The following is a 14,900-nucleotide window of genomic DNA, read 5'->3' as shown; positions in this document are numbered from 1 at the left end:
GCAAAGTCTGACTTGGCGGAAGTTGAGCTGTTTTCATCTTATGTAACCATGGATGATAACAATAATAACACAATATAATATGTAAGTGTAACAGGTACATTATCAACATTATAAATGTACATAAATAGAAAAAAAGATTGACTCAGAATTTATTTAAGGCTAAGTATGATTAAGCGTAGAAAAATCCAAATAAGCAAGGCCCTCATTTTCCTGAGTTCATGGCACAGACTGTACAGGTCGATGATCATTGGTTTGATTGGACAACATTCTGATAATTATCAAATAATACAACAACATATCAAACTTTGTCATGGATAGTACACCAACTTCCTCTATCTATTTTTTTTGTCACATAGAATAAAAAAGATGTTTATTGCCATTTGCACAGGTACATCGGAATTGTTGTGCTTTGCTCTTAGAGTCTGCTCTACAAAAAATATAAGAAGAAATACAATAACAAATACATATATAATATAAAGCTATATAAATAAATAAATACAAAATGAAAGATAAAAGTATAATTGCAAAAGTGCACCGGAAACATACACTGTATAAAATCTACTTAAAAAATATGAATATACATATTATTATTGCACCTGAGGTTTTTCACATTGTTATTGCACACAGAAAAACGTTGTTATGATAAAAGACGCCTTGTGAATATATACATTATTGCACCTGGGATGTTTTCACATTTATCTTATTGTACACATTACATTACACACACATTATTATTTTTTCACAGCTGTTATTGTAGGTGTGCGGTGTGATATGTCCTTCCCACTTTAATGTCCTGTGCAACGAGTCTGACAGCAGGCCTTGCGGGTCGAGATGCTCTCTGGCCTGTGGTTTCTCAGGTTGTAGCCTGAGACCTTTCACCTGAACATAGCATAGACTGGAAGATGTTTGTTTTTGACGATGCGCTAGGCTTTCCTTCTGTAGCACTGCATGTAAAATTTATCAATGGAGGGGAGGTTGGAGCCGATAATCCTCTCTGCAGTCTTGATGACCCGTTGAAGAAATTTCCTCTTAGCCAGAGTGGTGTTTCCAAACCACACAGTGATTCCCCTGTGAGGATGCTTTCAACGAGTCCTCTGTATGCCTGGGTGAGGGGCTGACAACTAAGCCCGGCCTTCTTTAGCTGTCTATCTGTTGTACTACCGTAATGAAGTACAACCCCTTTTGTGCTTTTTTCACTGTTGTCACAGTTGTTTTGGCACAGATCAGGTCTTCAGAGATATGAAGGCCAAGGAACTTTTAACTGTGTAGAGGTGATGGTAAGAGGTTGCAGAGCAAAGGCCTTCCTCCTAAAGTCCAGAATCACTTCTTTTGTTTTGTCTTTGTTAAGGACCAGGTCGTTGTCCTCCCCATAGACGGTGATTTTGTGGACTAACTCCCTATATAGTGATTCATCCATCCCTTCCAAGGATCATTGTATCATCCGCATACTTAATGATTATGTTATTGTCCTTGGTGGAGACACAGTCATATTTGTACAGGGAAAAGAGTTTGGGGCTGAGGCAGCAGCCCTGTGGGGTTCCTGTGCTGACTGTGAGCTTAGCAGAGACCTTGTTTCCCCACCCTCACCACCTGTGGTCTGTCTACCAGAAAGTCCAGGATCCACTTTCGGGTGGGTGTTGGAACTCCCAGGTCTGCCAATTTTCCAGTCAGCTTCACTGGTCTTAGTGTTAAAGGCAGATCTGTAGTCCAGGAAGAGCAGGCATGCACATGTGCTGTTAGTGTCCAAGTGTTCTAATATGGAGTGAAGTGGCAGGGCCACCACGTCGTCCACTGACCTGTTGGGGCAGTAAGCAAACTGCAGAGGGTCCACAGTGTCCGTAACCACAGAATTGATGGAGTGGAGGATCAACTTCTCCAGACACTTCATGGCTCATGGTGTGAGTGCCACAGCCCTAACGTAGTTCATTTTAGTGGTGTGTAAGGTTTTAGGAACCGATACTGACGGACGATTTAAAAAATGTTTCCTGCATGAGGAAGGTGTTAAAAAAGGCAGCGCATACCTCTGCCAGCTGTTCAGCACAGGCCTTGAAGACTCTCGGTGCCACTTTGGCACTTGCTTAAGGGCCCTGATGACCTGTGTGTGTGACACCTAAAGGCGCTGACACACCAACTCGATTATTGGCGTTGTCGTTCGGGTTGGTGTGTCAGATCCTTAAGGTGCGTCTCACATTCCCTTAAATTGCATCCCTGATTCCTCCACTTGCCCCCCTTTCCTCATGTATTAGTCTATCCCACGAGGAAGCACTGGAGAGATGCAAGAAAATCACAGAGTTAGCAACCCCTTCAGCTGAAACGGCCTTAACCAAGGAGGGACAGACCAACTTCCGGTTCAGGAACCAAGGACCAAGGAGCTATCAAATAAGAGACATGAGATGCACCTCTGGAGTACAGTCTCCTCAGGGTGGCAGAAGGACTTTAAGGGGGTGTCGCTGTTCTCTCAAAACTGGCATAGAAACTGTTCAGTGTGTCTGGTAGAATGGAATCGTAGACTTCTGCCCTGCTGGAGTTAGTCCTGTAGTTTGAGATGGAGTATATTCCCTGCCACATACTTCTTGTGATATTGTCCCTGTAGCAGCTCTCAAGTCTCTGGGAGTATGTCCGCTAAGCAGCTCTGATGGACTCATATTGGGCATGATTACACTCCAGTGTGTTGTGATTTAAAAGCTGCACACCAGCTCCTGATCTTCATGCTTATGTCTGCTTTGAACCAGGGCTTCTGATTAGGGACCACACGAATAGTCTGGGAGGGGACAAAGGTGGAGGTGCAGCAGTACATGAAATCGTACGAGGTAAAATTCCAGTGAAATGTTATCCCTTCAACTTGTGTATGATTCATCATAAAGCAGAATGTAGCCACCAGATCAGCACACAGAAAAAGAGTCCCCCCGAATAGCAGCAGCACTCCTGGATCAAGCCAAGTCTCAACGAAAGTACACCACAGCTCCAGACATCCCATGTCGCTGTGTTATCCTCCAGTCCATCAAGCTTTATCAAGACAGGCATTCAATGTCTGACATTATGAAATTTTAGAAAATGATTAACCCTGACCACGCCGCCAAAAGTACCAATGCAATGTCTTCAGAAATATAAGAATTTGTGGTATTATATCTGTACAAGATTACACAACTAGACTAAAAACTGTAACTCTCACAGATTGTGTTAAGTTTGTAATCGCTTGGCTCAATATTTATCTATTACCAACATCAAAACTGTTACATCACATCCTTTTTTACCAGGCTGAATGTGGGGCATTTTGTGTTGAATAGAAAGCTGTCTTCAGACACATCTTTTGCACTGCATGGAAAAATGCTTTAAAAAATGTTTAAAACAATCTATGTTAAGCTGACAAGGACCTCTATCAGCAGGGTGAATGATTGACTCTTGTTTGCTAGGAACAAATTTGGAAGTTGAATAATGTCAACTTTAGCATCACAAAACCCTGAAGGGAGGAGGTTGCAGTAGATACTGTAGATGGGCCAACAAAGTGATTTAGACATGGGAGACTATTGTTTATTTCCCATTTCCTGTTAACAGCCAGCATTGTCTTCTTTTAACCAAGACCACAATCATTTCCTAATCAACCACATTTTTTTTTTTAAATGATAAATGAGGAGTGACCCAGAAGAGATGAACAAGGTTGTTTGTACTTGTTCCGACCCCAGTTGAGAGCTGGTATTCTATCATTCTGGAAGAAGAGAAAAAAAGCAGATTTGTCCAATCTGCCATCTTAGTGAAAGAAAATTAGTTTTATTTTGTTTTCTATTGTCCTTTTTAAAGTAGGTACAGTAGGTGTCAAAAGCCAGCCACCATAGTTTGCTCATGAATCTCTTGCCTCCATTCAAAAAACGGAACCTTCAATTCAAACTTCATATTTTCTTATTGCTCGAAACAAATAAGCTAGTTAAAAGTTAACCAAGTGACTTAAATAGGTAGTTAGATAGCTGGACAGACTCAGTCAAAGTCATAGTGTAGGCTAATAAATAATGAGAGAAAAAAAGACAAATGACATAAGTAAGTCAAGGACAGATGTTGAATCATTCCAGGAAATACACTGCAAACTTATAATTGACATTATTTTATTTTTCATTGAATAGTTTCTAATTTTTTTCCCGTGCCTTCAGACCAAGACGTGAATCAGAAGGAACAAACAAATCCCCTGATTGCGTGTACAATTCTGTCATAAGAGAGAAACAAAGATAAATGGGGTCAATACATCTTATTAACCATCATTTGCTTAGCTGTTATGGCATTTATATACTGTTTAAAGAGGAAATATTCTTAATAAGCAACAATCTTTAACATATATTAATATCCTAATCTGAAACCAGCCTTAAACAAAAAGCTGTTCCCTGGGTCTGTGCATAAGGTTGTTGGACAAGTGGCCAAAATAGAATGATGTTTGATCAAAAATCAATGCAAGCTGGCCTCTAGGAGACTGCTTAAAGACAGTGATAGACAACTCTGCGATCCACATCCTTCTTAACCATTTAGTTCTCTGTATACATGCTCTGTGTGACCTTCCAATTCACAGGTATTCAGATAGCTATAATGGTTGATCTCATTTGCTGCAAATCCAGTGTAAAATTCATTGTCTATAAAAATATTGAGATTTACTGGAACATAACCTTCTGACTATGTTATAATAAAAACTCCAGATGTCCGTTGCAGTTGCACAGTGGGATGTACTGTATAAATATTGTATAAAATAAGGCAGTCTTTTCAGTAGGATAAACCAGATACAAACATGTCTGGGAGAAAAAAATTTCAAGTCCAAAATGTTTTCACATATTTCTGCTGTTGTTAAATGTCAAGCGGTTTACAGCATTAAACCAAGAGTAAGGGATTGTTGCATCAATGAAAACACCCACACACGTCCGTGTACGTGCACACACACGCGCGCACACACACACACACACACACACACACACACACACACACACACACACACACACACACACACACACACACACACACGATGATCAACAATAACAGCTTATTCTACAATGCAACATCCCATCCCTGGACAAATCACTGAGACGTAGACATTTCTAATATTGTTTACAGTGCAATACAAAAGTGTTCATTCAAACTGGTACTGTACTTTTGATAAGAAAATAAAAATGTTTAATATGGTAATGCTTTATATGATTATTTTTTTTTTTGTCTTCATCAGCTTTGGCTTTTCTCTCTCTTTTTGAAATTAATTTTGTTCTTATTCATCAACTAATTCATTTATGAATTTTAATATAGAAAATATGGAACATCTAAGAAAAATTAACATACCAAATCATCTGTATTTAGTTACCTATGATCATGATGTTGAGGTTTTTGTCTCAGCAGTGGCCTAAAGTAAAGATCCATTCCCTGACCCAAAAAGTAAGCATCCCCCCATGTCTGTTATGACAGTTACGTGTCAACTTGGATGGGTTTTTGAAATACACATGAAAATTTTGCACACAAAAAAAAAAAAAAAAAAAAAAAAAAAAATCAAAACAAGCAGTGGAGTGTTCTTTCATGGTGTGGCCTCCAGGGGCAGAATGAGCGGTCCTGGCTTGCTGCGAGCACAAGGATGGAGGTCAAAGGTGATTATATGGCCTGACATGGATTGGACAACTTCATATCCAGGCCACACTTCCACCCACTCCTCCAGTGTTGCTCGCTCTTTCAGTAAACAAGCAGTTTTTACTCAAACAGCAACTTCACAGGCAGCGCCCACGTGGTAATTAGGGGACGGATGCTTTGCCAGGAGGCCTGTTAGAACCCTCTCTCAGTCATGTCAGTTGACCAGCTACACTGCGAATGCCTGAGAGGCACGAGAAGTTCATAAGGATGCTGTCCGTGTCGGTTTGTCACAGTTCTCATCTGACAGGGTTGTAAAGCCAGCAATGTTATTGCTGCAACTGTCTGTCAGGAAGTCCTTCTGTGGTTTCTGTATGGACGGACATGTGGACGCTCGGCGTGCTACAGAAGCAAGAGAGTGAAGGCGAGGAGGCCTTTTGGCTGGCTGGCCTGGCAGGGAGAGAGACGCCCCAGCAGGAGAGAGGAGGGCTGCCCTGGACTGCAGAGTCCAAGGGCCAAACACTGCAGCACCTACTCTGGAGGCGGTCGCAGGCTGTGCAGCTTCCTGTCATCCAGGCCTTTCCAGTACTTGAAGTTGTTGTCCAAGTGCTGCATAAGATTGGGGAGGTCTGCAAAAGCTGGAGAGACAACAAAAGAAGTTGAAGCTCCATATCAGATTTTAACAGTTTGTTTTTAATGACTCTTCAATGCCACTACCTCATTAATACATTTTTATGAAAGTAGTTTAATCCCTTTCTGATGATGACATTAGCTAATTTGATAGCCATATTTAACAACATAGGGACGTTTCTCATTCCTTTTGAAGATTTCTAAACATTATATTCATGCCATTTATAATCGTCTTCTTTAGTGATAAGATAATTGTCAACTGTGTGTGTTATTGTGCGTTTGTCTATGCTACTGTTGTACACTGGTCTCTTTTAAAGAAACTTGATCTCAATCAGATTCTCTGCTGAAAAAAATAGATCAACTAAGAAACAACTAATGCTGTAGCTCTCGTGTTTGCATCATGCTGTGCAGTCTTACCATCCCATGCATCAAACATGTCCGTAATGAAGTAGTCTATGAAGGAAATCTGGGACTTTGGGATGCTACACGTGTTTCTGTCAAACACAGGCATAACCACTGGTAGACCTTGTCTCTTCTCCTCATCCGTCTGCACCAGAGAAGACAGCACAAGTGATCATCACGTACATTAAATACATTAATTACAAAAGAAACAAAAGAAAATCCTGTCGGATCCATATCCCCACACCATCAACACTGTGTTATTTTTTTTCTAATTACCTGTGCAAAATACTCCTCTGAGATGCGTCCGGCCCATTCTATACAGAGCTCTTGAGGCCTGCATGGATTGGAGATGTCTGCACACTTAATCAGCATCCGCTTGACGAGGATGCGATTCTCTGGGGATGTCAGAATGCTTTTGACAGATTCCTCATCATTGTTTCCCTAAAAATAAAACAGAAGCAGACCATTAGCACAAAGACAACTGAAATTATACGTATTTGTGACAATAGATAGCCCCTTGTAGCTGAACGTGTTTAAAAATAACTGACTGTGTCTGTTCATAAACCAACCCGGGACGATGAAATATGGCACTGACAGCTGATAAAGGTTTTCTTTATGGAGAAGGAGAGTCTGTATTCAGCACGTGTTCATTATGAGCTCTTGTAACACTAACATGTAAAAGAGTACAGCATGGTTTGTGCAGTCAGATGATTTGCAGCCTTCTGTATGTTTCAAGATTGGATTCACTGACAAGTATGTTAAGCTGAAGTACAGAGATGAGTGAGGTCTCGGTTTTATTTAAGTCTCAAGGTTAACTAAATTAATTATGTGAAACAAAGGCCAAAGAGCTTTTTTTTTTTTTAATCAACTAAATTTAAACTCCAAACCACAATGTTTTGAATGTTCTGAAAGCTGTACTCCGTATTATAACTCAGTGAAGAATCGCCTCGTATCGGCATCAAATAATTTATTCGGATGATTCCTGCCTTTAAAGGGCAAGACAACTTTTAAATGTCTGTGTTGAGCATTCCACATACAGATGAGAAATATCGTACCAAGTTGTAAAATTCTCTCCCCACAAAGATATCTGTGCCCAGGCAACAACAGGTTACAAGTCCTCTGAACCAGTATCATCATCTCTCAAGGTCTAAAACTATTGTTGCTTGCATACTGCTTGACTGAGAATGATTCTTCGACAGTGTGTGACAGAATGAGATTAGTTTATCTAGTGCCTGAATGCTCCAGTGTCTTTCCTGCTGTGACACACAACACTGATCTATTTAGAAAGAAATGCTAAAATTAGAATTTCTACAAAGGTATGAAATATTAAAAAAAGAAAATGCGAAAAAGTGTTTCAGCATTTTTAATCTCACCCCATTCTCCTCCAGAGCAGCCAGTGGCTTGTTGATGCTGTTGACAAATTTGTTGACATGTTCAAAGTGTTTGGTCATCTCAGTTGCGAGCACCATATCAATGATGGCCTGTCGTAGTGTTCGATATTCATTCCTAGAGAGAGAGAGAGAGAGAGAGAGAGAGAGAGAGAGAGAGAGAGAGAGAGAGAGAGAGAGAGAGAGAGAGAGAGAGAGATCAGATGAAAGGAGGGGAGGAAGGGAGAGGAGAAAACGAGAAAACAGAGCGAGTGAGATGACAGTGTGGTAAAAGCATGGAAACCCGTGTGAACAGTTTTCCCCTTCTGACTGCAGTGACAGTGGCGATGAATGGATGCTTTGTTCACCTTTCCCCTCAGAGGGGACCAGCACATGTGAGCCATTCTGCTTTGGGACTCAAATCACATTACTACCCTGCCGCTGTACACACTAAACACACACACACACACACACACACACACACACACACACACACACACACGCACACACACGCACACACACGCACACACACACACACACACGCACACACACAGAGTGTTGCTTTCATCAGCACATACGTATTAAATTAAAGGAATAGTACAGCCCTTGGATCCGTTAGAGTAGCTCTTTTGGAGATACTGAGGTAAATATCGATCTTGTATACACACACTTATTTGATTGCCGGTTGGATTAGAGCACTTGAGGTCTTCGTATTGACTTGTAGCTACATACTTCTAGAGCCACTAAACTTCAGTAGTTTAGCAGAATGGCTAAATGACCTATTCCTTGCGTAATGACTCTCCTACCTTTCAATGTTTTTGAAGATGTTGCACTTATCATCTCTTGTAGTGATCTGGAAGGCCAGTGCTGCATGGTGGCTCTCTAGCACGGCGGTGTCATTGTAGAGGATGGCCAGCTCACTTCCTGCATTGCACAGGAAGCTGTTGGTGCGGCCTGGGTGGTCCACGTCGTGCACAGTTGCCGCAATCAGGGCAGCCACCTCATCAATGGGATCTAAACTTTGCTGTTGGGGCAGATTGGAGAGATTGTTGGGCAAGGAAAAGTCTGGTATATTATCACCTTGGTCTATAGTTCTGAATGATGAAATGGGCCAAGAGCTAGCACAGTATAACCTTATACTGCATTCACGAGACATGTCACATCCCGCTATCAACACAGATATGACCTGCATCCAGTTTAGCCTGCAGGTTGAACCAAGAAGTAGCTCTACATTGTGAAAGATAGTCATGATTTATTATTAGGATAATAACATTTCACCTTAATTTAGCTGCATCTACAAGGGATCCTAAGCTTTCCCAAGATGCCAAACACATGCATCCGATGTAAAATGTGCATATTTACACATATACTTTATGTAAGCAATTTTACAGCTATAATGAAGAGCTAGATGGAGCAAATACAGAGAATTCATGTTGTTGAATGTGTGTAGAACACTAGTTTTTCTAAATGTAAGTTTGAACCTTCCTATGAAGTTGTCCTTTTCAAATATTGACTAATATTAACAGAAATAATGAATAATAGAATTAATTCAAAAGAAAATGAATTAAAAAGTATAGAAAAAGTAAAGTAAAAAGTAAAGTTTCTAAAATAATTTACAACACAACAGACCTACTAACCGGTCTGTAAATTTCCAGGGATTCATTAACCTTGGGTGATGTAACATCACAGTTTACTAGCTAAGCCAATAAAAGATCACTCCACTGAGATCAGAAATAGACAGTTTGGTAATCAGCTTAGCTAGCGCACAGCCTCAACTAGTTACTGGGCCACTGACACACTTGGGCTGAAACCACAACTCTCTTCAATAACACAGAATCAGACGGGACGCTGACACTCTGAGCCGAGAGCTGCACTTCATAGTATTAAAATCCCAACATCTAGATACTTTAGCTGTTTGGACCCAACAGCAAAGCTGTGGCGAACACTTGTAAACTAAACAGAGATGGCAATACTTCCCGTACTCAAGTAGAAGTACAGATACTTGTGTTAAAAAGTAAGGCCAAGGATGATTGGGAATGTCTTGCTGCTTGTCTGCCGAATCTCTGGGATCTCAGTTTTCTTCACTTTCAATCATGTCGCCGTCCATACTACTATGTGCTAACGTTACCGCCATCAAGCCACTATGATTTGCCGCGAATGAATGCCGTCGAATCTGTCGAGTCATTCTAGTGGTGCGTCAAGTGCAACGTATATTCCCATTAGATGAATTCGGTATTGATGACGCGAAAAATAATGACGGTAACTCCACTGAAATTATTTGAAACTAAAGTAACGAACCAATTTTGTAAATTGTAAGGAGTAGAAAGTACCGATAATTGTGTTAAAAAAGTAAGGACTAAAAGTAAAAAGTCGGCACAAAAATAAATAGTAAAGTTAAAATATCTGAAAAATCTACCTGAGTACAGTAACGAAATATTTGTTGTTTGAGATGGGAAGTAACAAAGTACAAATACTTTGTTACTTCCCATCTCTGAAACTAAAGGATGGCAGCCTTTAACACACACTAATGCTAAAATCAATATGTTGACTTTGAGGACCATCCATGTCGTTTCACATCTAATCATGAACTACCAGTACGGTCACCTTGTTTTTCTTTCAAATCAAACATATACAGAACATTCAATAATTTAGGGAGAATTAGTTTTTTTGTACGTTGCATTGACTTTGATGCATGGGCAGTGTGGCTTTAAAGATAATACAAAAAGGCATGCATAGAAGTGAGTATTTTTGTAGCATACTGACAAACCAAACACAGAAAAAAAGCAGGGAAATGTAATATGTCGCTTGTTGGGAATTATTATTAGGATTGGTATCACACCGATCACACTATAAAAACTGTAACAACAGAGCTTACACTGCCACTTTATTCATATATTTCAATAAATAACAGCTAAGCGGACACGTTGAATCTCCACATGAGCCGCAGCTGAACCGCGACCAATTGAACCTGCAACGTTTATAAAAGGTGAGTTTTATAAAAAAAAAAACATATTCACAAGGCGCTTTACTTTCGCCATAGAAAACCGCCTGTGACTGCACAGTGCAAGTCCTGCTTTCAAATGTTTAGTTAAAGTAAAAAGTGAGGCATCATCAGCACAACGTACTTCAAGGTGGAGATTTTCAACTGCTAGATAGTGGATGCATTTTATTTTAATTGTGGTATTTAGTGAGTAGAATCTCAATCTGCAACATTTTCTGTCAGGTAAATGTATGTTTTCCTCTGAAGTACAAGTACACAGTAAGTCAGCAGTATAGGCCTACAGTTGTATATTAAGTGTTTTTGGGGGCCTTCTGTAAGTTATTTCGGAGTACAATATTTCTGGAGAAAGCTGCAAGCAGCAATACAGGAGGCTAAGCAATCAACCCATTCCAAACAGGCATGTTTTGAACAGGCACTGCACTAGTGGGTAATAAAGACGCAACTAACGATTATTTTCATTATCGATTAATTTGTCAATAGTTTTCTCAATTAATGAATTAACCGAAATAAGACAGATCACTACATCCTGGAAACCCAAGGAGACATCTTTAATTTTCTTGTTTTGTCCAGAAAATTGACCAAAACCTAAATATGTTTATTTGGTATAACATAAGACAAAGAAAGGCACATTTCAAAAGCTGGAACCAGTACATTTTTGTTGAAAAATGATATTATAATTTAATATGTATATTAATCAACAAACTGCGACTTTAGCCTACGCTATGGACCAGCAGCAAAATTCAAAAAGAAAAAGTAATTGTATGTTTAGCAAGTTTATTTGTTAAATTACCTTGACCCTCTCCTTGCAGAGAAAATACGCCGTTGCATGCAGGACATCAGCTGCATGAGAAGAGTTGTGGTAGGAGTTACTGGAGTGGTAGTTAGCTTCAATCACTTGTAGCCAGGAGCGCAATGTGGCCTCAGGGCAGTTTAGGAACTCGCAAACCCCAAATCGGGAGAAGATCTTCATGCCCAAGTAGGTCAAAGGCCTGCGGAAGGATTCAGTATGGTACTTTAACATAAACTCTCATCCAAAGCTTTTTAAAAATTAGACACAGTTCCTCTGGTAGCCCTTAACTGGGTTATTGCCTCACCGTCTCATGGTTGCAGCCTCCAAGTTGACGATGTCAAAGTCCCAAGACTCCTCGTTCTCCATGGTTTGGGCAATACGAGGTGGGATGTCATTTAAAGACAGAGGAGTTGTCAAGTGACTGGGGATATGGTGGGGCTCTGTGAGCAAAGGAAGACCCAAAAAAGAAGGCATTCAGATAAAGAGAGCTGGAAAATAAATATAACTCTACAACGTAGCACAGCATTTCATATCATATTTTTTGAATTCTTTACGTAAACTTACGTTTTGTGGCCAATATATATTCATTTCCTGACAATCTGCGTAAACCATCCTGTGAACAAGAAAGAAAGAAAGAATGTGTCAGGGACTGATGTAGCAAGTGTAACAAACTGACTGCATCATTAAGGGGACAAATATCAGCTTGGACTTCAGAGTAAAGAAAGCTGGGTGAGACCATTTATGTTGCTGTGACTTGCACATCATGTCTATCAACTATCACAAATGATTCACTGACCTACAAAACGAGATGTATAAGATTACAAAAACACACGTGTTAAACACCTCAGAGCACCAGGAGTATATGGAAAGATTAAGGTTTACATCCAACTAAATTAGTTTGTTTTTAACATTTCTAAAGAGGCCTAAAAGCCTCAAACCATGACTAGTATCTCAATAGCTCATTTTCAAATAATTTCCCCTGTAAAGAGAACAATAATATTTGTGTTTATCATAAGTTAATGTGACTAAATGTTGCTGCATTTTGAAAAAGTTGCGGGCAAGTTGAGGCAAGAGCGTAACAAATTACAACATTATAATAAATAAGAGAAAACAAAGACACAGATTTTCCATATTAACACTTTTATAAGTGTTCTTTCATCTGTGCTATGACACAATATTTTGTAGGCAATGTTATGTAGACACCTCATGTTCCCCCCACCACTAGCAGACAAAGTGAGTGGAGGGATGAGGCAGCCAAGCTAAGCTCATTAATGAAAACAATATGCAGTTTAGAAAATCATTACCATATTTATGAACTTTAATAGTTCTGTCAGAAACGGCACCATGATAATTTATGTACATGTGTCAGATAATCTACCGTAAATTATTCCATTATGACATTTGTCTTCCTCTGGGCAGTGCTGCATGCTGCGATAGCAATTGGGGCTCGTCTGTGGGATAACAGTTTGTCACCCAAATAATCAAACACTGCTTCTCAGTGGTTAGAAGTATAATGATCCGGCTCTTGACTGTGATTTGTATCCGCTGTGGATAATAGACTTTGTGCTGGAAAATTAAATTGGGAAGGTAAAGATTGATCAAACTATTTTTAGCCACACTTGATGGTTAAATTGACTGTCCAGACATCAATATTTTAAGAACTATTGGATAGATTGCCATGAAATGTTGTACAGCAATTTATGCCCTCCAGAGAATGAATCCTAATGACAACGGTGATCACATGACTTTTCTTTAGCGCCAGCTGGCATTTGTGGTTTTGAGTGAAATGTCTCAATATTGCATGAAATCTGGTACAGACATTCAAGTTATTCACTGGGTGAACTGTAATAACTTTGTTGCCCCCTTACCCATTTTTCTAGTGCCATTATCAGATAAAACAAATTGTAAAATAGACCACACCGGCATTGTGTCATCAAGCGCCAATCGCCAAGGCCTTGCCCCCTTTTGGGGGAAAACACATACAGAGAGAAACAGTAAAATGCCAAAAAGCTGTTGTTTAGTGGGTTAACCAAGGCTTTCACACTAAGATTTGAGGCTCATAAGATATGTGAATATTCACTGTCAGTGTGGTAAATCGCTAAATGAAGCTGGTGACAGTTACTACTGATGGATAGCTAGCAAGACATTTGTGGACTAGGGTGGAGAAAATGGAACTACTGGAATGCTACTACACAAGTGAATCCAGTGAAAGGGGATACTTGAAGAAAATTGTTGGACCAATGGATACTTCGAAACCCAACATCTAAGCTAACCAAGAAACAAGTACTAGTTCAGTGTTCTAATATCCGCAGTCGCAGACTAATATCACAATTAGAGATTGACGAGGTAAAACAAAGATGCTACGGCAAGGGGGAGCCAGGATGCAAGGACCGATGTTGGGTACCAAGCCCCAGAGCAGACAGGCTTAACACAAGGGCAGTTGACCTGAGAGAGATGATCATAAGTAAGCTGGATACCTGGTCGATTACCAAGGCTAAGAGAAAGAGTACCCAATGAAAGTCTGCTAGAAGATGTGAATCCCTACCGAGAACATCATCCACACCTACTGGCTAAAGAAGCTGGCTGCACTCCATGCAATCCCACTGCTGAGAGATGGGACCCACCCAGAATGGTTAACGCATGCTGGACAATCCTGATCATGAAGGACCCTCTAAAGGAGCAACTCCCTCTAATTAGTCGGGCATCATGACAGCGAAGATGATTAGACATATGGCCCGATACATGAAAACAGATAGGAATTGGCAGAGACATTAGGTGAGCCAAACACCAGTTACTGGTCGACAGAGCAGTCACTCGAGATTGCAAGAACAGAAAGACTAACCTGTGCGCTGCCTGGATCGATTACAAGAAAGCCTATGACTCAATGCTGCACTCATGGATACTGAAATGCTTGGAGCTGTATAACATCAACAAGACACTAAGAACTTTTATCAATAACTCAATGGAAGACGCCGTGGAAGACAACTATAGAGGCCAACATAAAGCCAATCGCACAAGTTAACATCAAGTGTGGCATATATCAAGGTCATTTTCTGTCCCCACTGCTATTTTGCATAGGGCTGAACCCCCTCAGTCAGATTATCAAGAGTGGCTACAGATACTGGTTCCA

At 40.2% G+C, this 14,900-nt stretch overlaps 1 protein-coding gene across 2 annotated transcripts in view; it reads right to left on the bottom strand.

Moving 5' to 3' along the window:
• Positions 1-4,083: 4,083 nt before the first annotated feature.
• pde8a (phosphodiesterase 8A) overlaps positions 4,084-14,900 on the bottom strand; it is a 52,876-nt gene continuing 42,059 nt past the window's right edge. For both annotated transcript variants that reach the window (XM_028575470.1, XM_028575479.1), the window contains 8 exons: positions 12,335-12,383; positions 12,075-12,210; positions 11,771-11,969; positions 8,786-9,003; positions 7,986-8,118; positions 6,889-7,053; positions 6,628-6,757; positions 4,084-6,218 (listed from right to left, as the gene is read on the bottom strand). In XM_028575470.1, the coding sequence (XP_028431271.1) occupies positions 6,112-6,218; positions 6,628-6,757; positions 6,889-7,053; positions 7,986-8,118; positions 8,786-9,003; positions 11,771-11,969; positions 12,075-12,210; positions 12,335-12,383 (1,137 nt within the window). In that variant the 3' untranslated portion in view covers positions 4,084-6,111. The remainder of the gene's footprint in view (positions 6,219-6,627; positions 6,758-6,888; positions 7,054-7,985; positions 8,119-8,785; positions 9,004-11,770; positions 11,970-12,074; positions 12,211-12,334; positions 12,384-14,900) is intronic.

Source organism: Perca flavescens, chromosome 1 (genome assembly GCF_004354835.1).
Source record: "Perca flavescens isolate YP-PL-M2 chromosome 1, PFLA_1.0, whole genome shotgun sequence".
NCBI classification, from domain to species: Eukaryota; Metazoa; Chordata; class Actinopteri; order Perciformes; family Percidae; genus Perca; species Perca flavescens.
Note: the sequence above shows the minus strand (reverse complement) of the source record. Positions and strands in the feature narration are given on the sequence as shown.